A 24,232-nucleotide genomic window follows, 5' to 3' on the forward strand; every position below is an offset into this window, starting at 1 on the left:
GTGTGTGCGTGCGTGTGCGTTCTGTTTTGGTTTTGTTTTGTTCCAGAAGGAGCTTAATTCTGTTGCTTCTGAACTGGCAACGCGGCAGGAAGAAAGCGAGCATTCTCATAAACATTTAATTGAACTCAGCCGGGAATTTAAGAAAAATGTACCTGAGGTACAGTATATTTGCTATTACAGAATTAACTCGGTGGGTAGGCGTATTTCCCCCCCCTCTCCCAGCCCATTCAAACGAATTGGGGTTTTGTATGGAGAGGTTTTTTGTTTTGTTTTTAGTTTTACACAAACTTGAGTGACTAACAAGGAAAGAATAAGATAATTAGCCACAAAGACAAATTATAGCCCAAAATGTTCAATTATTGCTTGTTACAACTGCTTCCAGTGGCGCCGTGGAAACTACGGGGGCCCAGAGCCCTGATCCCGAAACGCATTGAGTGGCGCATGCGGCCGGCGGGGCAGTACGCCTTCAGTGCGCCTTCATCCTTCAGTCCCTGTTGGAATCACGGAAGTTCGCTCCCCAGGAAGGCCCCTTCCTTTAAAAATCGCTCTTTCCCCCTCTTTTTCTTCTCAAGTGGTTTATAAAAAGCAAAAACGTTGAAGGCCTTGTAACAGGAATCCTGGCGCCCCGCCCTCTGAGCAGATGGGAAGCCACTTGGTTGTTTGTTATTGTCGCTGCTGTTCCTCCCCACAAAATAATTTTTATTTCAGTCAGGTTGACAGTTGAAGGCTCCCCCCTTCCCCCCCCCCCCCCCGGGCCTCTTCACGCCAGTCTGTGATTCTGTGTCTTGCTTGCATCTAAATTAAGAAGACTTACTAAGGGGGACAGGGAAGGTTGCAACACTTTCTACCCATTTCTCCCAACCTGGTGCCCTCCGGATGTGTCAGTCTACGACTCCCAGCATGCTAGTCCGACGCATCCGGAGGGCGACAGGTTGGGGAAAGGCTGCCTTGTATGAAATGTGCTCTTCAGGACTCAATGGGGAGAAATGCAGAGGGGGCTGATTTGCATAACATCAGCATAGGTGGGTTTTATGCAAATTGCTGTCCTCTTTTTTTGTGGGGTGGATGATGCAATTCCTTTTTTTTTTTGGTAATGCATAAATGCCCACCCTATATAATATACCATCTAATGTACCATCCAACCTGGTGCCTTCCAGATGCGTTAGACAACCTTCCAGATGTGTTAGCTGGCTGCAAATAATGGCAGCTGCTGTCCAACATAACTGGAAGACACCAGATTGGGGAAGAATGATCTAAACCCAAAGAAAATGTGCTTCCTTCCACCATAGAATTATTATCCGTATCACCAATATGCAAATGTAATCAGTTAATTAGTCAAATGGAAATCGTATACTTAATCCAGATTTCTTTTAAGTAGGTGTTAGCCCAATTTATTATGAGTTGGAGTCCAGATCTCGAGTGCTGGATTAGCAAGGGCCCTGTTGCCTTAGTTCAGGGGTGCAGAACCTCTAGGCCGGGGGCCAAATCCGGCCCTCCAATTTTTCCCAGAAGGCCACCATCCCCCCCCCCTTTCCCTTGGCCACACTCCCTTTCACACAACCACTCATTGCTTGATGTTTTCCTAGCTTTTGTGCAGTTTCCCCCCCATTCTAAAAGGTCGAAATGTCTCTCATAAAGCCCAGTTATTGGCAATAAAGAGCTTTAAGCTAAAATATTCTAAGGTGTTAATTTGGAACACACCTCCCCAGAAATGGAATCCGGCCCTCGGATTTTGCAGAGAACCACCCAGAGAGCTTCGGCTATTGAGTGATATAGAAATGTAAGAAATGAATACATAAATAAATAAATAGGTTCTGCACACCTGCCTTAGTATAATCGAGAGCTTCCGCCATTTTTTCTCTTTCAGGAGGTCTGCGATATGGTGGCTCCTGTCTTTAAAAGTTTCCAGGCAGAGGTAAGAAGCCGTCTGTGCCCAAGGTACTTTCTTTTACACCATTGTAAAGGAGTCTGTAAGCAACTCTGGGGACGCAAAATGGAAACGGGGTGCAGAAGTACTAAGGAAGACCAAAAGCAGATTCAATGTCTCTGGATTGCTGATCTCAGCTCAAGCTGTAGACCAACCTTCCCCAACTTTGTGCCATCCAGACTATGACTCCAAGCATCCCCCAGTCCGCGTGCCTATGCAGAGTCTTTGAACCCAGAGTTTCCATTTAGCTCTTATGCTTCCTAGCCATTGATCGCTCATCCTCCGTGTTTCCAGTTTAAAACCTGCGTTTGAAGGCGAGACAGACGGAACAATCTGAGGTTTGTTGGTGGAAGTGTTTTCAGAAGAGAGAACATGCATTCCCATTACTTCTTCCACAGTTCGTGTCTGTTGGTCCTACTCTGCTATGGCATTTAGCCAAAGAGCCCATTGGAAGAGGAATATCCTAGAGCAGAGATGGGCAACATTTTTGCACCCGGGCACCCTATGTGGTGCTGGGTCAGGGGGTGCCATGCCAGTGGTGGCTGTGGCCAGTGGTGGTGGCGGGTGAGTCCTGGGCCTGTATCCCTCTCCCTGTTCTCTTCTCTCTCTCTCTCTCTCTCTCTCTCTCTCTCTCATACACACACACACACATACTGTCTTCCTCCTCACACTCAAATATACACACACACATTTGTTTATTTATTTATTTATTTAAAACATTTGTATCCTGCCATATATCATTAAGTTCTCAGGGCAGCATACAGATAAAAGCATACAGTGTAAAACAGTAAATATACACAGCTAAAAACAAATTAACGAAGTTAAAACAATATATGTATAATTTAAAAGCAGTAAAACAATTAAAACAGTTAAAACAATGTGCCATCTTAGTGAATTTAACCATTAAAGGCTTTGTTAAAAAGCCATGTTTTCACTTGGCGCCAGAATAAAATCAGCGTTGGCGCCAGTCGGGCTTCCAAGGGGAGGGCATTCCACAGTCGGGATGCCACCACAGAGAAAGCCCTCTCCCTTGTCCCATCATAGCGAATGTGTTGTGCTGGTGGGATGTGGAGAAGGGCTCCTCCAACAGATCTCAAGTCTCAGTGAGGCATATATAAGGAGAGGCGCTCCCTCAAGTATCAAGGTCCCAAGCCTAGGGCTTTAAATGTCATTACCAACATCTTGAATTCCGACCAGAAGTGAATGGGTAGCCAGTGCAGTTCCTTTAAGACCGTTATGTGGTCTCTTGTAAGATGTACCCGCCAGCAGTCTAGCTGCTGTATTTTGCACTAGCTGCAACTTCTGCGTCATCTTCAAGGGCAGCCCCACGTAGAGTGCATTGCAGTAGTCTAATCAGGAAGTTACCAGTGCATGCACCACTGTGGCTAGATTGTCCCTGTCCAGGAAAGGCCGGAGCTGGTGGATCAGCCAAAGCTGACCCCAAGTACTCCGTGCCACGGAGTCCACCTGGACCTCCAGTGACAAAGATGGATCTAGGAGTACTCCCAAGCTGCGCACCTGCTCCTTCAGAGGGAGCGCCCCCTCATCCAGAACAGGCCGCTTACCCAATTCCCAGACTTGGGAACCACCAATCCACAGAGCTTCCGTCTTATCAGGATTCAGCTTCCGTTTATTGGCCCTCATCCAGCCCATTACAGCCTCCAGGCACTGGTCCAGCACTTTCACAGCCCCACATACAATTGTATTTCATCTCAAGCTTTTCCACCCTGCTTATGAAGAAATGTTCAAATTATGGTAAGTTTGGATCAAAAATCCTCACCAATCTGCCTGGGCCAAATTCAGTAGTTCTCCATCTATACTTGAGTAGTGAGCTAGTCTTTAATGGGGTGCTTTAACGGGACCCGGTGGAACCTTGTTGGCCCACTGTGTCGCCTGCTCTCTGCTGAGCCGACGGGCGCCATATTGTCATCTGGTGCTGGCAGCCCTGAAGCACAGCAGAGACTGGACTGGCTGCCCCTTCTCAGACCCCCACCATGGCACAGAAACAGGTGACCGGGTCCCACTGCCAGAGTCCCTGGTTCAAGACTAGTTGGATCCCCATCAGAAGACACCGTAGTGATTTGCTACTGACACGGGCGCTCCAGCGCACAGGGACAGCTCTCCACTTTGGAAAGATTGACCCGTGTGTTGCAGTGGGAGATGCCAGGACCACATGAATGTGTTGATCTGCTGCGTCCTCTGTTAAAGTATGCGTGCAAGAGGTGCATATGCACAGCAGATTGCACATGACTCTGTTGATTGGGGGATGTTTTATATTTTCTTGCAAATCTTTATGGCTTCAGATTCCGCTCCTGCTGCTGCTTAGATGGACCGTGAGAGTTGTGTCTTCTGTTGGCTCCCCTCCTTAATTTCCACCATCAAACGGGTTTTTTGGTGGGATGGGGGGCTGGAAATAAGCTCTATCCTGGCTTTAGGTGTAGCCGTGACTCTGAGAGATTTAAATTCTGCCAAGGCAGGGTGAGGAAGAGAGAGGGAGAGAGAGGGAGCGAAAGCAGGCGCTGGAGAAATATCACACTTTGGAATGTTCCTAAAAAGATCATTCTTCTTCTGGGGGTGGGGAGGAGGAGGGGGTGTTCTGCCTTCTGTGCTTTTTCTTTTCCTACCGTGCTTAGCTCGAAACCCCCAGAGAGACGCCGGCATTCGGCAACAACACATTAGAGGCCTGTCATCTTGCGAGCTTTGTGTTACTTTTAAATCTGTCTCTTTGGAACGACATAACGGCATAAGGAAAAATATTAAAGTAAACAATAACTGGATTTACACAAATGTGGGCTGATTTCCATATTTTTCATCACTTCATTTTATTACCCAGTTTTTACTGATATGCTTATTTATTTATAGGGCAATCCGGTATTGATTCATTCCGAAACGCTCGGCATAAACACATAAAAGAGAGTGATAACAATAGGAATATATTTCCAGTAGTTTTAAATACTGCCTGCTTTCCCGATAGACTTCATTAGATCTTCTGGGAGAGGATGAGGGACGTGTTAGGTAGCCCGAGTGGGTGGTTCCTAACGCGGAGCGTTTCTGTCTGAGAGAGTGGAGTTAGCGCAGGAGCCCACAATGTGATCATAGAATCCTAGAATCGTAGAGTTGGAAGGGCCCTATAAGGCCATTGAGTCCAATGCAGGAGTCCCACCTCAAAGCATCCTGGCCCATTGAGAACGGGCAAGCCATTTGGGAGCACTCTGTCTTGGCGGGACTGGGCCAGACCATACCTGGATCCAGATAAGGGCTGTGTGTTCTCCAGCCTCCTGGGGTCAAGTGGTTGCTTGAGCTAGAACTTGAGGAAGGGACCCGACCTCTTGGGCTTTGCAAAGTGCCACCTACACTAGGGATGCTATATTGTCTAGCAGTGGGGAGGGCTGAGAGTCCAGGTGTGGGTGTGTGGGTGTGGGTGTGTATGGCAGAGTGTGGATAGCCCTGCCTGATTTTTTGCTATGGCCCCACTCCGAGCATAGTGCTACAGAGGAATGCTCCCATCCAGCTGCAAACGGTTCCCCATTCATGCTTTGACCAGAAAGGGTGGAGATTAACCCGCAGGGGTAGGATCCAGATTTAAGTGGGATCAACGGCGCTCCCCCATGAACCTCTGCCTGTATGCAAAGTGTGAGCTCTGCCACTGCCACTGCACATCAGGCTGTGCCACCTCCCAGCACGGTCTTGGGGAACGGAATAAATTGCACCTCCCTTGCGGGGGAGGTGGACATGAAGAGGGAAGGAGAATGGGAGAGCCAAGAGGAACAGCTTTCCTTTTTGTAACCTGATTAAATAAATAAAAAACCGACTTTAGTTTTCCGTTGCGTAGAAGACAAAAGGCTGCCCATGACGGAAGTGGAGCTGCGACAGCTTGAAATGGCCAAAGTTTTTGAGTCTCCTCGCAGACGGAGAAAAGAGCAAAGCCAGAACCCCGCTAATTACAAAAGTTGCTTTATGAAAGATAATTCAAAGCAATAATTTAGCAAACATAATCAAGTAGCACAGATGGGGATTCTGATGAATAGTTTGCAACATGCAATTAGCAGCTCTTGCAGTTACATATCATTAACCCTCGGAGCACAAAAATTATTTTCTCATTATTAGATGAAAAGGTAAAATTAAGCTGACTAGACAGTTAAGGAACAAACTACAATTAATTACCTTCATTTATTACAGTCATTATTTGAAACTTTATTTTTCCCCTCCTCCTCCTGCTCCTCCTCCTTTTTCTTCTGTTGGATGGATGAAAACATCTAAATTAAAAGTTTTAGTACATTAAAATTAAGGTGAAACATTCCCCATGCCTGAATATCTAAATTGATGGTGGCGGGGCAGCATTAGGACTGTGGTACCCCCAGTTCCCCTTACCTACGCTGTACTCTCTTCACTGCGGGAACAGTCGCTGGCATTGGGGCAACTGAGAGAGACAATGAAAATGGAAGAAGCCCCCCCCTTTTTTTTTTAAACGAAGACCGATAAAAAAACTGGGCTCCAACCAAAATGTCATAAGGGGATGAGCTGAACTTAAAGAGATCATGGCTCGGTGGAGTGGGGGCCAGGAGGGAAATAAAATGGGGATAGGATCACGAATAATGATATATAATTATGAAATTGTTTATCATGAGACACAATGGTGGATGACAATGAGTACTTCTACTCTTTGGACACATTGAACTATTGCAGGGGCCATATATGGCTCTTTCTGACCTCCACACTAAAAATAAAATTCTGCATGTAGACAATCCACATTTTGCACACTCACCCCCCCCCCAAATCTACAACCTTATGTAAATTGTGCAAACTCCTCTTTTGCGGGGCTAAGCCAGAGCATGACAACACTTCACTGCTCAGAGAGATGATCCGGACATCGTTTTTGGATAGGGGCAGCTGGGCACAGAGCTGAGGGTTCCAGAACCAGCCCTGGGAGCTCCCGAGAGCAGCTGGCCCCATGGAAATAACCTTAGAAGATTCTTCCCAGCATTATACGGGTGCTTCCGGATGAGTTTTTTATCCTGCCTTCACCATGCCTCATTCACAGAATTTTGCAAGAAGGGGTGTTCAGATGATGGCTTCCTATTGCATCCTTTTTCTTATTCGTTAAGGAAAGAAGACAAATTTGCTACACAATGCCTTCGGATCAGTAACGCTAGGAGCCCACCATCTGGAAGTACCCCGAGTTTACGATTAGAGTGATAAGCAGGTATAGCTTCTTTAAAAGCGACAGCGGCAGAATAAGAAGGACTGATCTGGCCATATTTATACAGAGATTATCCCAGAGTGTCATTTAAAAAAAAATTTTTTTTTTTGCAAAGCATTAATTCTGGGAGTGAGAATGGGGTGGGGGAATGCAATATAAATCGTCCTCCCAAAGGAAATTATAATCTGCCACAAATTTATTCTACTCTTCCTTCTCTCTCTCTTGCTTGACACTCTCCGTGCCTCGGTTTCTCCAATCTGCTAGGTGGAATCCCCCCTCCCCCCATCCATGCAATCTGCCTTGAAGGCATAAAACATTTCAGAGCGCAGGAATCAACACACCTCCAAACTGGCCTCCTTTGGCTCTGGCCATCTAAAGCCAGCCCCCTCCTCTCAGCCCCTTTGAGCTGTTTGCTTGAGAAATTTTCAGGTTGAGGGTCAGTGCACGAAGGTGGGGGGTGTCAGCAACTGCTGGAGGAGTTTAAAAATACTTTATTATTACCAGATGATGATGATGATGATTGTTTTATTGTTATTACTTAACTCCTGCCTGAACTGTCCAACTTAGAACATAACAAGACTAGTAATCAAATCTGTTTTAAATTCTATCTTTGCTTTGACTTACCTCCCAGACTTGTTTTTCTGACTTAAAAGTGGAGGCACACTTCACTACCTGAATTCAGAGAAGGTTACCTTATCCTCAGGGTTTGCCTTTTTCCAGTTGAGGCATTAAGCCCAGCTTGGTGACTCAAATGTCGTGTGTTTGCTCCTCTCAGGGTAGTGGATTCTTACCCATTACACACTCTTACAGTGTTACCAGGTATCTTACCTTTTGAGAATTCTGGAGTCTCTTCTCAGACTGTTGCCACCCGAAGCATTTCTTTATGTATTTATTTGCTGTACATTAAAACTGCCCCATAACTGAAGTTCTCTGGGTGGTGTGCAATACGTTTAACAAATAAAATGCAAACGTTAAAAAAAGACAGAACAAAATTAAGATAAACCCAGCAGTAAAGAATAAAACCATTCCAGTATATAAGACTAAATGAAAACCACCAACAGGATACAGTAGTAAAAGCCCTAAAACTGTTCTCAAAATACCTGGGAGAATAAAAAGGTGCTGAAAAGACCATAACGTAGGTGGCAGGTGAGCCTCTCTGGGGATGGCATTCCACAGATGGGGTGCCACTCCTGAAAAGTTCCTATGTCGTACTCACTCCACTTGCCTCAATTGCAAGGGGCACTTGGAGGGCTCAGATTATTTATTTATTCATTTATTTATTTATTACATTTCTATATCGACCAATAGCCAGAGCTCTCTGGGCGGTTCACAAAAAATTATGAGCAAAAGATTATGAGCATAACATCTGGATTGGCAAATATGGGAGGGGTTTCTTCAGGTTTTGGACTTTGAAGGTTAAAACCAGAACTTTGAATTGGCCCTGGAACTGAACTGGCAGCCAGTCCAGATGGAGAAGTACTGCCATAACATGATCACATCGTCCAGGTCCAGTTAGCAGTATAGCTGCCCTTTTTTGGATTAACGGAAGTTTCTGGACCGTTTTCAATGGCAGCCCCAGAAATAACTCATTGAAATAATCCGAACGGGAAGTTACCAGAGCGTGAATTACTGTCACAAGGCTATAGTTTGGAAGTGTTTATCTTGATGCCTGTTGAGAAAGAAAGATGCTCCAGGTTTTGTCTCCCATTATCTCACTCAGCTAATTTCTCCTGCTTCTCAGTTGCTAAAGGGAAATTAGCTGTGTGTGATAACGAGAGAGAGAGAAACTCATGGAAGAACAGGGACAGTGTCTCTGTTTCTTTCAGCACAAAAGCACGACACCCCTAAGCTTTCCTAGAGCAGCCTTCCTCAACCTGGGGCGCTCCAGATGTGTTGGACTACAACTCCCAGAATGCCCCAGCCAGCTGGCTGGGGCATTCTGGGAGATGCAGTCCAACACATCTGGAGCGCCCCAGGTTGAGGAAGGCTGTCCTAGAGGGTTCAGAGGGGGCAGATCCTGACTACTTCACATGGGGGTGTGTGTGTAATGTAGAGTAATATGCCTCTTTAGCATGTTCCACCCACCCCCACCACCCCGCACCTCAGGTTGCCTCATGCCAGCTACCTTCAGAAGCTCTGGAATTTCAAGGCTGTTTTCTTTTCTCTGTCCGGATTCAAATGGCCCAAACGGCTTCTTTCCATCTTTTTTGCTGCATTGATTTTAGCCCCTGACCTGGGCAGTGGGGGGTGTTAGCTGCATTCCAGGATCCTAGCGATGCTTCCAAATGAACCTTTTATTGTGCAATCACCCTGCCTCATTCATGGGATTTTAAAAGGGGTCTAGAATGACGCCATCCCTCTGTAGCCCTCCTGTGCTTTCCTACCACTTTTTACCGCACACAAAGGAATCCATTAAGGAGGAATTGATGGGATAGCTGTACAATGTCCTTTTTATGGGTAGTACTGGGAGCTGTCCGTCTGGAAGGCACATCAGCTGACATTAAACAAGCACCTTTAGCAGTAGAGGCATACAAAACCCCAGAGAGACAGCTGTCTTTGCACAACGGAGTACCACGATGACTATATGCAGGGTTGACTTACATCCCTTGAGCTGCAGAAACTCTTTCCCTCTGACCCCATTTGAAGTTTATTATTAGTCCAGCAGTCTCAGCTACGCCCGTAACAAACGGACTGGTCTCCATTTCCTCTTTGATCACGGATGGGATTCCCACCAAGCAGTGGAAACAGCATCGTGCCGGTGTCCCGTGGTGTGACAGGCGAAGGACTCCTTGAGAAAGTTCTAATGAGATTAACGTCCTTTGGCTTCTAATATCAGGATCTTTGCCAGCGCTTCATTGTGCCTGTCAGGAAGTATTATGACAAAATTAAGGGCCAGCAGCAATTTTCTTTCATTCAGCATCATCATCTTGGCAAAGTAAATTATTTAAAGCCTTCTTGTCCCTTATTCTCCTGTTCTTTCCTTTCCTCCTCAGTTAAGCAATACACTACAGCCGATCTTTGGCATGTTTTTTGCTAGAAATAACATCCTCGGAAGTATAATACTGATGCGTTCTTTTCTTTTCTAAATCTTGCATTCGAACTGTTTATGGCACCCTCTTCAACTAGAATTCTCTTGCTTTAGTTACAAGCGATTTGGTCTTTTGGTAGGGTTGCATTTTTGGTTTGGTTTTGGCCCTGTGCATACAGTATGTTGGAGGTCTTCTCAGTCTTCAGATGGAATGTCCATACCTGCCCTCAACCGGTTTTGAAGTGGTGATCTAAGTCAGGGATGGCACACACATCTGGCCCTCCACAACTTCTCTTATCCCTCATCACTGGCTAACAGTGTCTGTCTCTTCCATCATGGGTGGTGGGGAATTGATAGCACATCACCTGGACTACAATTATTGGAAGAAGGGTGATTTAAAACAGGGGCAGGTAGAAGGTAGATCTACTGGTAGGTCTCTGGGTGATTTGCAGCAGAGCTTCCAAGGGTTCCTAACTCATATTTTAATGATGAGAGCCAGTACAATGATCTCTGCCATGGCTGGCTCCAGGCTCATTGTTTATCTCTCAGCTTCAGTGTTTCTCATCTATAAAATAGGGTGGGGCTTCTGGAAGGGGTGGGGCTTGGACTTTTGTGGCCCAGATGGGTAGACCTGGAGAGCCAAATGCAGCTCAAGGGCTGAAGGTTCTTGCTCTTGATTTAAGTGAAGGTGTTCGGGGTGAAACGGGGTCCTTGTTCATGCAAGATATCTGCTTTGCCATTGACCTACCACCCCCTCCCCCAACAAGATTGGCATTTTTAGAGACAGTGATCATAAAAAAGAAAAGTGGAAGAAGAACTAAACCATCACACATCCATCCCCTGCTCCATCCACCTCTTCATAAGCTTTCTAGAGTCTCCATAGGTAGTAGGAGCTTCATTAGAATTTAAGATTCCCCCTACCCCACACCTAAATATTTATTTTTGAGTGACAATGTAAATTAAAATGTGGTCGTCACCAGTCTGGTGCTTTTGAAAAACTGAAGCAAGCTTGTTTCATTCCAAATCCTTCTTCAGTTGCGATTAGACTGGGAGATGATTGTGCTTTTTATCTGTTTGTGTTCAACTGTGCCTTGATCGGGGGCAGAATATCAACAGGGAGATAAAGGGAGTCGAGAGGGGAGAGAAGAGAAGAGTGAGCATGAAACCCCCTTTTTTTTTTAACCCGTCAATTACAATAATATTTTTCCTTCCAAATGTTGCTTTTAGGGAAAAAAAGTTGGCTTGATAAGGTATAATCATAGCACAGAGGCCAGCCTGACAGTAGTAATTAATTAGGCCATTATGCATTCTACGGTGATAATTGCTTTGCTGGAAAGTCACCAGCCATGGAAAGGACCCGGAGCAGAAATGTAATTCATCAATCTTGCGTCGTGCGAAGCGCAGTTGTGTTTTCTCTCACCTTGAGTCGGTGCGCATGGTGGAAAGAAACAAGGGGGAAAAGTTAATGATACATCGATGTATAAAAGTGAGAGGGGGCTGAGGAGCCTTGCCTGGCTCACGGGAGGGTGTGTGTGAACAAGGACAGAATATGCAGAGAGTTTATTATCTCAGTTGGAACATACCGAGATAATACCATGGTCAGAGGAAAGCAGAGGACTACAGCTAGTCCCTTGCTTATTGCTCAAAGTGCCAGTCTTTGACCAAGCTCAGGGAGATTTTGCAGGGAGATTTTGTCCTATGGTGCCTTGAACTTTGCAGGGGAACCTGGTAGTGTCTGCTGGCAGTCAGATCAAGACAGGAAGAAAATAGGACCTTGGATAGCTCCAAGTGGGTCCTGCTTGCTGGAGCTCTTTCCTACTAGGTGGATGTTGTCTCAGCAGGGAGCTAAAGCCAACTGAAGCCTTATGTAGGCTGACAAGATCTGTAGTGCGTCCAGCTCTGCCCCAGCTGGAGATGCTGACTAGACTGTTAAAGGCTCCGTGTCTGATTTTGTAGCCTGAGACTTCTGCGAGGCTGGGCTGATGGAAGTTCTTACCAGGGACTCAGGATGGTGATAGAGCTGTGTCCTCTGGTTAGGAGGGCCCTGAATAAAGCACTGACTGGTTTATCCTCAAGGAAGTAGCCTGTGCCTTGCCTTCATCAGAATCCTTTGCTGGCACAATGGAAAGATGGTAGAGCCAGGGATGATGACACTGTGTGTGGAGGAATTCCAAGAGGAGTCCGTTCCAGGCACAAGTTGCTCGACTGAAGGATCAAGTTTGGAGCAACAATGATAGAGGCCCCTATTCGTTCCCTAGGTCACCTGGTTTACCTGGGCTGATGGGTTGCAGTACCTTCTCTAGCCATGGCATGGGTGGCACTGCAACACAGCAAAGGCCAGGCCATCCTGCCAGAGTTCCAGGTTTGGGTCCCCTGGTGCCTTGTGCAATGTTTAATCAGGGTTCCGTCTTGGAGTTGTGTGTGATTCTTGTAATGTTGGAGCCCACTGCAGAACATATGAAGTAGCATAATGCAGAGAAAAGTGCCTCTGCTGCTGTGTGAACATGCTCTCATTTCCATAGAGCAATCGGGGTAACACCCCTCCCCTTTGTTCCACCTTCCATGCAACTACCCCTTGTAATGTGATCACTAAAAGGAGGGGGACAGAAAGTTAAAGGGAGCAGGAATTTCTGGATGGAGGGGAAAGCAGTCTCTGATTCCTCGTGGCAACAAGTTCCTCATGTCCCAATGCTAGTCAGTGGAGTGGTGAAATCGTCCAGGCCAGAAGCAGCTTCTGCTGTCCTCTGCATCTCTCCTAAGGAGGGAGGTGGTTTCTCCCAAAGATCCCAGGTGGTGTGTGGTGGGGATGGGGATGGGGAGTGCATTGATTTGTGCGATGGTGGTGGTGTGGAGCCGTGTTAAGGGTGTTGTATATGGCTGCCATCACACACATCACTGACTCTCCCAAAATAGCTGCAAAGCAACACTTGAAGATGCCTTTCTGGAGCTGAACTTCTTGCCCGACTCCTCTCTGGAAAACGCAGACGTGCAGCTGCCTTGCGTGCTACTGACCCGTACGCAGGAGAAGCTGCTGCTACCAGAGTCGACTTCATACTAGCAAAATAGCTTGAAGGGGCAGTGAAAGGCCGAACCACATAAAAACAAACTTTTGGTTGATTAATCTCTGAATGCCAGATTACAGTTGCACTGTGACATTTAACTCCCCCCCTCTCCCCCCCTCTCTCTCTCCCTCCCTCTCTCTTTAATGAGGAGATTGAGTTAAGAAAGAACTCAGGTGAAATACCAGCCTATAATCCATCAGGTCACATTGCAGAAAATGTAGCCTTTAAAGCGAATGATTGAAGTGGGGACCAGTGGCTGAGAGCATCTATGAGGCAGGCAGATCTATGATCTTATTAGAACTGTCTGAATTCCCATGAATTTTTCCAAAGGAAAGAAGCCTTCCTTCTACTCTCTAGAAATGAAACGCTCAAGCTGAAGAGCCAAGCCGGAATACTGGATATTTACAGAGCTGATGGAAGCCTCCTTGGCTCCCTGTTGTGTCACCTAACACCTGCTCAGCCACAGGGTAAAGTTAAAGATGGGCAAATCTGTCCGTGTTGCTTTGTCCTGCTTTCAAATTTTTAATCTTTCTGTCCCTTTTATAAAGAACGTGGTAACACTCTTCAAACATTTGAAAGGTTGTCATGAAGAGGAGGGCCAGGATCTCTTCTCGAGTCTCCCACAGTGCAGGACATGGAATAACGGGCTCAAGTTACAGGAAGCCAGATTCTGGCTGGACGTCAGGAAAAACTTCCTGACTGTTAGAGCAGTACGACAATGGAACCAGTGACCTAGGGAGGTGGTGGGCTCTCCCACACTAGAGGCCTTCAAGAGGCAGCTGGACAGCCATCTGTCAGGGACGCTTGAAGGTGGATTCCTGCATTGAGCAGGGGGTTGGACTCGATGGCCTTGTAGGCCCCTTCCAACTCTACTAGTCTATGATTCTATGAATTCTCACACATCTACACTAACCAAGTTCGCAGGATGGAGAGAGGACCATGTTGTGCCTGCCTGCCATGTAGCTCTTAAAGATATGGAGCCTGTTAGAAAAAGAAAGGTGGCAGCCCTATTTCATGAGCGCAAATATGGTTGAAAACGCCAGAATTCAAACCTAGACTTTTAAGAGCTAAAGCACTCAAAGCACTCTGCCTGGATATTCAAATCTGATGTTTAGCTTTCTCCTAAATTCATTTTTTAAAAATTGCAAGTTCTTTCCAAATGAAATCCTCACCCTTCCCTTAGGTAAGGTGTTCTGATGAGTAGAAGGTAAGGTGCTTCCATCTGGTTCCTAGAGTACCCAGTTCAAGTCTGTGGCACCTTTATGGTGGTTCTGCTTTAATGCTCTCTCTTAAAATACTTTTCCCGTCAAGCCCTGTTTCTGCAAACTTCTGTTATTTCAACCTTGTCTGTGAATGTGGTGGTAGAGAATTCTGGCCAGAGCTCACATCTTTTTAGAACAGTCCAGGGGTCACTTTTACCAATGAGCTAGTAATACTAGGAAGGGCTCCTGCACAGGTGCGCTTGCATACACATTCCTGATTCCTTTATTTTATAAGCACAATTGAACCAGGCTTGTGGTTTTTATAAAACACCCAAAGGCCAATTCTTGCTTTGGAGAAATTGACAAAGAAATGCTTTGCACAATTTCTGTCCCCTCCGGAAGCGCAAGGGAAGGGGGGGGGGGAAGTGTGCCTGTGTACAAGTATGCTAAAAAAAGACCACGGCTTATGCAACGTTAACAATAGGATAGGGCTGGTGGGGGGGTGTTGGGGGGAGCAGGACTGATCTTTGTGCTCGGATGCCCGGGAGCAGCGAAGGAGAGAAGGCGGTTTGCTCAGGTGGCTGGCGAATTACAAATGACTGGTACAGCTTCTGTTCTGAATGACAAGCAATTTAAATTCACTCTTGTGTGGAAGGTTTGCAAGGTTTTTTGAGCAGCACCAAAAGGGAAAAAAAGGAAAGGAAAGGAAAAGAAAGAGCAGTCACCTTCTTATTATTCCTCCTTCCCCAAACCTCTAAGAGTCGATAGGTAGGCTTAGCTGCTACTCCACCAGAGTCTACTTTGCTTATAATTGTCAAATTGGCCAGTTGGGATTGGTGGGGCCGTTTGTTAATAACATTGCTGCTGTTCCCAAACAGCGGCAGAGTCTTTGGGTATTTTTAGCGGTGTGTTTGCCATTTAAAATACAACAGAACTTCAGGAATGCCACACAGGGCAACTAGGAATACCCTTTCTCTCGGAGGTTAAAAAGATTTCTGCTAATTAAGTTGCACTGGTCTTGTCACATGTATTTATAACTTGACGCCTTAGAAGTACACCTGCCTCTTAAGACAAACAGAGGGTTCCCAAAGTATTGAGAAATGAAGGCTCCGGGGTAATTATCTGGCCTGGTCACTGGCGATATAACCCTTTTGCAAGCCTCTGCTCAGATCTGCAAGGAACTCAACCAACCCTAACTGAATTTCGCCCCTTTTCTTTACTTCCTCTGCTCCGCTCCCCCCAGAGTATAATTTCAGTATTCATAACTGTGATAAATCAGACAGCTTGGTGGGTGTACACACACCCGAGTTCTTTTATAGAAAGGGGAAATTTGTCTTTTTCCTGTGTCTTGCTGCGCTCCCTGGTTTGATGCTAAGCCTTTTTCCCTCTCTTCCTGCCCATGTGAGAACTGAAAGATGACAGGTGACGTTTCTCTGACTTCAGCAGAAAGGAGAGGCCGTGCTGTGGGAGCTCGGTGGCAAATTCATCAAGGCTGACACACAAAAGTTTTTGACCCAAGTTCTAAACAAAGTTTTAATTACAGCCGGAGTCAAATGGAGCTGTGAAATGTCCCTGGGTTTTTCCATATGGATGCTGCAGGTTTAACTGGAGTAAATAATTTATAAATGAGCAATGGTAACACGATTGCACTGATGTTGTTCTGCACTTAGCAGGGGTGCAAAAATGCTTTGTGAAAGTTAAGGAAGAGCCCGCGAGATGTTTTCTAGGAGCTGACTTGGAGAGAGGGAGACACTCACAGATCAGTGAGAGTGAGAGGAAGGCTCCTGTGTTCTCACCTACTCTGCTCCATACCTTCCAAGCAGTACCTGAAAGCGCAGGAAGCTCTCTCATCTGGATTTTTAAGAACAGTCCTCTGAGTCAGACCAAACGGACATCTAATCTAGCAGTATCCTATTTCCCAAAGTGGTCAACCACATGCTTCCAAGAAGCCCAGAATCATGACCTGAAAGCATCAGCCGTCTCCCAATGTTGCTCTCTAACAGTTGACATTCAAGAAGTATTACCTTTATGCATGGAGATTCTATTTAACAATTGTGGCTATTTAGCTGATAGCCTTCAATGGACCTGTATCCTCAATCCTTCAGCTATTGGGTGGTATAGAAAAGCAATAAATAAATTTGCCTAGTCTCCTTGTAAAACTGACTAAACCCACCAGCCGTTCCACTGTGCCGCAAAGGATTCTGACGAGGATGAAGTACAGGGTACTTCCTTGGAGGTTGGACATTCAGCGCTCTCCTGGTCAAAGGACACAGGCCTGCCATCAGCCTCTGGCTCCGAGGATGAGTCCCCAACATAACTGCCATCACACCAGCCCTGCAAGAACACTCAAGCCACAAAGTCAGGCAAGGGCCCCTTTACCAGTCCAGTCAGTCCTCCAGGAGAGGCAGAGCTGACCACAGCACACATCTTGTTAGCCTACCTAAGACTTTGTTTGGCTTAGCTCTCTGCTGAGACAACAGCTTCCTATTGTCCTAGTAGGAAAAAATCCCAGTGGGCAGGACCCACTTGCAGTTCTCCAAGGTCCTGGTTTCTTCCTGCCTTGAACTTGCGACCAGCTTCCCCATGAGCTTAAAGAGACCACAGAATGGAACAATCTACTAGTGGCCATTGCCATATCTTCTGAATTCTGTAAAGTTGTGTGAAGTTTGTTTGCCCCAAATCTATTGCCAATCTCCTGCCGACCTATCATTCATTGGATGACCCCCAAATTCTAGTCTTTAAGAGAGAGAGAGAGGTAGGAATGTGCCTTTTGGGAGTTTTTCTCTAAAAAACTTTTAAACAAACAAACTGCAGCCCTGAGCTTTGACATCTAACATGGTAAAGAATTTGTACTTTGCCTCATCCCTTCTAGGGCATCCTGGAGACAATTTGAATCCTGTGGTCTTTTTTCTCTAAAATGAGGAAGCAGAGAAAGGAAAGCTTGTGTTTTTTCTATCTAGTACTCTCCCTAGTCAGCAGTTGTTCTGGCTAGTTGAGAAGAAATGTGGTGTTGGCATCCATTCCCCCTCCCCCCCTAAACATGCTGGGGTTTAAATAAAAAATCAAACGCTACCCTTTTGTTTTAACAAAAGAGTAGTGTTTGATTTTTTATTTAAACCCCAGCATTAAATTATAATTTTCATTTACTCAATGCACATCAAAGATTTACGATGGCGTGACATTATGGGAGCATTAAAGATTTTGCCCAAGGCAATGGGCATAATTTTGAACACTGCACTGGGCACAGACTGGTAAATGGGCTGAAGTTTGTACCTTTTTCTTTCAATTTACATTGTGTTCAGGTGGGATTTGGGAAGCTCTGGATACCGAATTATGACCAACTTTTTTCTGTCTTTAAACTTCTTGATGCATGTTGAAATGGCTGGATTATTCTTGCAGAAGACTATAATCCAAAGTGTGCGGAATTAATGTTAACTCAGTATGTGTAGATCCATGAAAAGAGGTCTTTTTTCCACACAACACTTAATTGATGGGTGCAAGCTTTTGCCACAAGATGTGATAGCCAGTGACTTAGACAACCATAAGAGTGGATGAGAGAAATCTGTGGTGTTGGAGAGGTGAATCAATGCCGGATAAATGGAACCTACGCTTACGGGGGCAGTTTGTAGGGCTGGGGCAATGGCAGAGGGCTATTGCCTTCACAGAGAAACTGGATAGGGAGTATCTCATGATGCTAGAGCCCAATGTGGTCATCTCTTGAAGCTGAATGGTTGGAGTTTCAGGATGGATAAAAGGAAGGACTTCTTTACTCAGCAAATAAATAAAGGTGGCATTCACTACTAGAAGATGTGGTGATGGGCACCAACATGGATGCCTTTAAAAGGAGATTAGACAAATCCCTGGAGGATAAGGCTGTCAGTGCCTACTGGTCCTGGTGACTACCTATTACCACCAATGTCATAAAAATACAGGAAGCTGCCTTACATTGAGTCAGACCCCTGGTCCATCTAGCCCAGGTTGTTGATAGGGATTGGCAGTGGTTCCCAGAGATTCAAGCAGGACTCCTACCTCGCCTACCTGGTGATGCTGGGGATTGAAGCTGGGACCATCTGCATGCAAAGCAGGTGTCCTGTGATCAAAGACCCTTGGACACGCATTGACTCACCTTCTGAGAAATACCTGTGGCCATCTGACAAGGTATCCCCACATGCCACAGACAATGGTTTGACAGGTTCTAGATCCAGGGGAGACCTTCCCCAACTTGGTGCTGGGCCATTCCTGGCCCTTGGCCCTGCTGTCAGGGTCTGATGGGAGCTGAAGTCCAGCTGGGAAGGCCGCCATAGGTGAGGCCTTCTGCACCTCACTATTACCCTGCCTCACTTGAGAGCAGACATGTCCCACCCAGCACTCCCCTTCCTCTCAAGGGTGTAGGGAGCGATCAGTAGTGATGGCCAAGCTGCCTTTCAGCAAGGCGTCTCTCATCTGCCAGAATGCCATTTGTAAAGCACTGCTGTAGGCGTCGCCATTTTGACCCCACAAAAGCACGCAGGGAGGTGCTCTTGATGACGCTCTCAAGGGAGACGTGCGCTGTCCCAGCCCGGAGCGTGGGATTTATGCAGGTGCGCCATTCCGAATCTTGTCACGTCGTCGCGCTGCTGCAGGAAGGGAGTTCTGTGCAATGATCAAAGGCTCAGGTGGCCTCTCCCAGTTGTGCCTGGCCAGACTAAATGTAGGCCTAGCGTTTTGACTAAAGGGCAGCAGAAGCCTCTCTATAATAATTCAAAAATAGATAACAGTCAATAAATAATAGCAACCACGCTGAAGGCTGGCTGCACGACGTTTGGACCAAGGCTTCTGCTCCTTTCAGAGCACACACGGCGGGTAGAAGTTCCACCGATTCACCTCGTCCAGGTCCAGCATTGCAGTGATGATGAGGAGACAGAGGATCGCAGGGAGCTGGCCTTCGACTGACTCAGACCTTTGGTCCATCTAACCCAGTGTGGTTGACACCGTCCAGCAGAGGTCTTTCAGGTTTCGAATAGGCTTGCTTTCCAGCCCTGCGTGGGGATGCTGGGCATCGAACCTGGAACCTTCTGCATGCAAAGCCTTTGCTCTGCCCCTGGGCCATGGCCCCTTCCAAAGTCGGCTCTGCTCTTTCAGCCTGCTGCTCTCCTGTTAAAGGGGCAGGATGCAATGTGGATGTCCAGAGTGGGAGGTGGGGGTGGCCACGTATCCTCCTTTAGAGAAGACAGTCCTCTCTTCAAAAGGCTGCCCAGTCCAAGTCTCGTTTAAGGATAAAGAACCAGTGCAAGGGAGAGCAGAGCAAGGGCCCTGACAGTCGGAGTCAGACAGCAGGCTGAGCTGGGGGATCGCAGTCCTCCGCAACATGGTGAAATGTATGGCGTTCCTGTTTCAATTACAGCCATTCTTTCCAAATGTGCATCTATATATGTTCATGGGTACGTGCACATTTTATACAGATCTGTGTCCTCTTTTGTCCTTTATTTTTGGGTGATGCACATATGGCTGTCCTACCGCTCACCCACGGAACGATACGCACGATAGCACCCTGATGGTATTCCTGGTACCACTGGTGGGGTGTAGAGCTGCACACATACGGTCTTGTGCCGCCCCCCCCCGCCCCCCCTTGCCTCCAGCTATCAAAGAAGGGTTGACGAGGAGGCCGGTCCGCATGCCTGACACCTAATTAGAGGAGATTAATTATTTCTTGGGTCTTCCTGCCAGTTTGAATGGCAGTTTGGGGGAAAGATTTGAAGTGCAGTACACACTTGGAGTGAGATTTTGCTAACCACCTTGATTACAGAGAGAAGGATGAGACTTCTGGGAGAGGAACGCAGCTTCTGTCCACCCCACAACCCCCAGCCCTGATCCTTTAAATCACAGACAAATACATTGGTGTGTAAATAACACATTTCTGTGTAGCTGAATCATCATGATCCAGCTGCAACAGTGGCTTTTCCGTTCTGAAATACTTCTAATAGAGCAGGTCATGTTTATTCAATGGGGCTGGGTGGGATGGACCACGTTTTTGGTTGTGGCTGGCTCTTCTTCTTCTTCTTCTACTACTACTACTTCTTCTTCGCTTTCTGGTTTCTTCATTTTTATTGCCATTATGTCTTTAAAGTTGATCCCTGTGAAAAACAGGAGGGGCTAGGTGTTTAACTTTTTAAAAAGAACATGGGGTGGGGTGTGTGTGACAGGCAAAACCAGATGCTTGAAGGCACCAGAAACCTGTTCCAGAGACAAGTCTACCATTTTATTTATTTTCTTATTTAATTGTGTTTTTATCCGCCCCTCATCCCACTCGCTCAAAGAGGCAGACATAGTTCTCTTCCTGTCCTTCGTCCTTCTCTTATCTTCTCAACAGCCCTGTGAGGTAGGCCAGGCTAAAAGGTGGTGCCTGGTAATGTCACCCAGCAAGCTTTGCGGTTGGACAGGGACTTAAATCCGGGACTCCCTGATCCTCCTCTGACACTCACCGGTACACCAAACTGCAGATGGAAGCAGCAGATGACTATTGATTTTTTGGGGCCACCTTTGGGAGGGGGGTGGTCCCATTTTTGTTTTCTGCCTCAGGCACCCAAATGTCTTGGTCCATCTCTGGTAAAGACACACAGAGGAATTTTGTGTAATTTCCCCCACGTATTCGAGATCTGTGATGTCTTAACAGAGCGCCCCACTTTGTGCAAGAAGATAGTATCTTTTCCTTGATTGCTTCTGTACTGTTGTTTTGTTTTTTATGTTCCCCTCAGGTGGTTGCTCTTAGTAAAAGAAGCAAGGAAGCAGAGGCGGCGTTCCTGAGTGTTTACAAGCAATTAATCGAAGCGCCAGGTATGGAAAGGCCTCGGCTTCGTTCGCGGAATTGCTTAAAAAGGGGGAAATTATTGTTCTGTGTGTCTGGTGGCGATTACCCAGAAGCCTTTGCTCACAGTTGCCTGCTAATAGTGGGCTACTTGGGCCTCTTTTTATACACTGAGGTCGTGGATTTGCAAATCTATGTTGGGGGACTCTTTATAGAACAACTTCATAGACTGGGCACTGCTGCCCTCTCGGGAAATTATGTCAGAAAGGGGACAAAGCTTTTGCCCTTTAAAATACATCCTTGCGGTGTTACACAGAAGCTGTTAACTGGAAATGCTCCAAAGTTCTCCATGTCTTCCTTTTCCTGCCTCACCTTACATCCGTGGGCAGGAGGAGAGTGTGCACACTCAGTCGCTTCGCTATAGCAGTGGAGTGCAAAATTTGGCACAGGGAAGCATTTGGGCATCTTCATTGTAATTTTATTTATTTTTAAGGCATGTGACTAGTCCTCATGACATTGAATATACACTTGAAATGGTGTGCATAATGGCTGGGGAAATCTTAGAAGCCTCAGGGAGAGCGGAGCAGGAGTTCCAGGGGTCCCTCAGCTCATGGGTTCATGCTCCCTCTTACATAATAAATAGTGCAAATGCACCAATACTTAATATACATGATACATGTGAAGTTAGAAGGTGCTCCTAGTTCATCCAGCCCAGTGATGTCTACTTTGAATGGCAGTAGCCTTCCTCACCCTTATATCCTCCAACAGCTATGCTGTCTGGGGATGGTAGGTCTTGTAGTCTAACACATCTGGAAGGCAGCAGGTTGGGGAAATCTGCTTTCCATGGTCTCAGGCGGAGATCTTTGTCAGAGAGGTGCCAGGGATTGAACCTGGGAGCCGGAGCGTGTGCCCAGGCACAGACTGGGCTTAGGCCAACCTTCCGTAACTGGGGCTTTCCCTGATGGAAGAAATCTTAGTCGATTAAGCAAATTAGGTTTACTTGATTAATCCATTAACAAGTCAAATCAGTTAGTTGTTCAGCTAACGCTGCATATCCCTTTTATACAGTAAAACAGTAGTTTTGAAGGAAAAGGCCTACGGTATTTGTGCCATAGCTGGGGCCATTTCGGAAGAGGCATTCCATCTTACGCGAGTGTGCATGGGGAATACTTCTAAGATGGCACCCGCTCTTCGCTGTGTCTGTTATATATAAAATAATAATTAAGCTTTAGAAAAGGGGGGTTGCCCAATCAATTGGGGATCCCTCTTTAGCCAATTAAAGTTTGCAGCCCTGTGAACAGGATTTGGCTTTTCCTGACGTAGACATTTGGAGTTTTTGATCAACTGAATTTAGCTCGGAGCATACGTGGCTGTGCCAACGTGATTTGCTCCGTGGTGTTGGCCGCGCCTATCGACTCCCCACGCTGCGGGAAGGACTTGCGGTGAGTCGCCGTCCCCCGTGTTCCTTTCTGAAGTGCTCGCGCAACAGACAAGTGGAAACATCTTTTGCTATCGCTGTATTTCACTGCCTGAGCCAAATCTGTCTTGACAATAAAAAAGGAATACATTTGCTCGCGCCTTGTAATAACGCTGCAGTGATCCGTGCTTGTCTCTTTGACGGCGAGTTAACTAAGATGACTGAACTCCCTTCACAGCAAAGGGGCAGACAATGGAATGTAGATTTGATGGCTTTGGGGGTGGATTCGGAAGCATAACAATGCCTATGGCCATACTGCTCAGGTATTCCTCATTGCAAGTAGCACCCGTGTGTGTCTGGCTGAAGGATTTTAGAGATACAAACAAGGTGGCGCGTATTCAGCTCTCTCCCTTGCAACTTGCAAGCCCAGAGTTTGGAATTTGAAATCCGAGGGAAAACAACTTACTAGTCCTCATGGCTGTGAAGATAAGCTTCCAAACAGGTGAGCTATGCCTGATTAAACCTCAGGTGCCAGATAGGGGGCTGGGCAGGGCTTCCATGGTTTGGAAGTGGGGGTGAAGCTTTGGATCTTTGCCTGTGTTGATCAAAATGAGTCTCTTCAGTTAATGCAACTGATTTAATCAACCTAAATATTGCAATTCTGATATTCCAGTTTGTTTGTTTGGACTTTTTGTGACAAGTCAGGGCCTGGCCGTCCTGCTGTTCTTTAGGATGACAGCAAACAAACCTGGAAACCAATGCCTTCAGTGAGATTTCAGACTATTTTCACAAGCCGTTCTAGATACCTTCGAAATATTTGGGAATTTCCAGCAGTGAACATAAACGACTTTTGCAGAAACCCACATAGTCGAAACTGCACATATGGAGAAATTAACAGAAATGGTTCAAAGAAGGGGGGGGAATAGCCCCAAATCATTACCTCATTTGATGCAAATGTGACAATGCTGTTCTAATTACCAGAGTCAGAATACCAATTTAGAAAGACTGGATTTGTCGGTGATGTTGTGAATTGTTTTGTACTGTAGCTAACTTGATTCACTTAACTTTTGTGGGTGGGTGGGATGGATGGATGGGTGGAGGGGAGGTCTTGGTTCTTGTATCGATCCTTGTATTCTGTCCCCGCTCCCCCCGCTCCCTCTTTAATTATTTTTTGTATGTTTCTTTCTTGTTGTTTTTATTACATAAAATTAGGTTGTTTTTTTAAAAAAGGGGGTGAGATTTCAGAGGAGCAGTAATCCGATCTTTGGGAGCCAAGAGAATTAGAAGACCAGAACCCAAGACTTAGGAAACTGCTTTAGTCCAAGTCAGAGCCTCGGTGCATCTAGCCCAATATTGCTGACACTGACTGGCAGCAGGGGCTCCCCAGGGTTTCAGGCAGGTGTTTTTCCAGCCCTGCGTGGAGATGCTGGGGCTCAAACCTGGGACCTTCTGCATACAGATCAAGGGCTCTTCCACTCAGCTACGGCCCCTATTTCAGTCATGTGCCTGAAATTGGTGCCTAGCCCAATAAAGGCACATTCATGTTTGGGCCCCAGTGCCTCTTTAAGACCAGACAGACAGGAGCAAGGCTGTGTAGCCTTGGGACCTATGC

The 24,232-nt window shown here is 46.4% G+C and overlaps 1 protein-coding gene across 1 annotated transcript in view; it reads left to right on the forward strand.

Moving 5' to 3' along the window:
* The first annotated feature begins 1,867 nt into the window (after positions 1 to 1,867).
* Positions 1,868 to 24,232, forward strand: part of CUX2 (cut like homeobox 2) — a 57,578-nt gene continuing 35,213 nt past the window's right edge. Inside the window, exons 1-2 of the mRNA XM_063143684.1 lie at positions 1,868 to 1,915; positions 21,154 to 21,232. Coding sequence (XP_062999754.1) covers positions 1,880 to 1,915; positions 21,154 to 21,232 — 115 coding nt within the window. The 5' untranslated portion in view covers positions 1,868 to 1,879. The remainder of the gene's footprint in view (positions 1,916 to 21,153; positions 21,233 to 24,232) is intronic.

Source organism: Elgaria multicarinata, chromosome 18, assembly GCF_023053635.1.
Source record: "Elgaria multicarinata webbii isolate HBS135686 ecotype San Diego chromosome 18, rElgMul1.1.pri, whole genome shotgun sequence".
Classification (NCBI taxonomy): domain Eukaryota; kingdom Metazoa; phylum Chordata; class Lepidosauria; order Squamata; family Anguidae; genus Elgaria; species Elgaria multicarinata.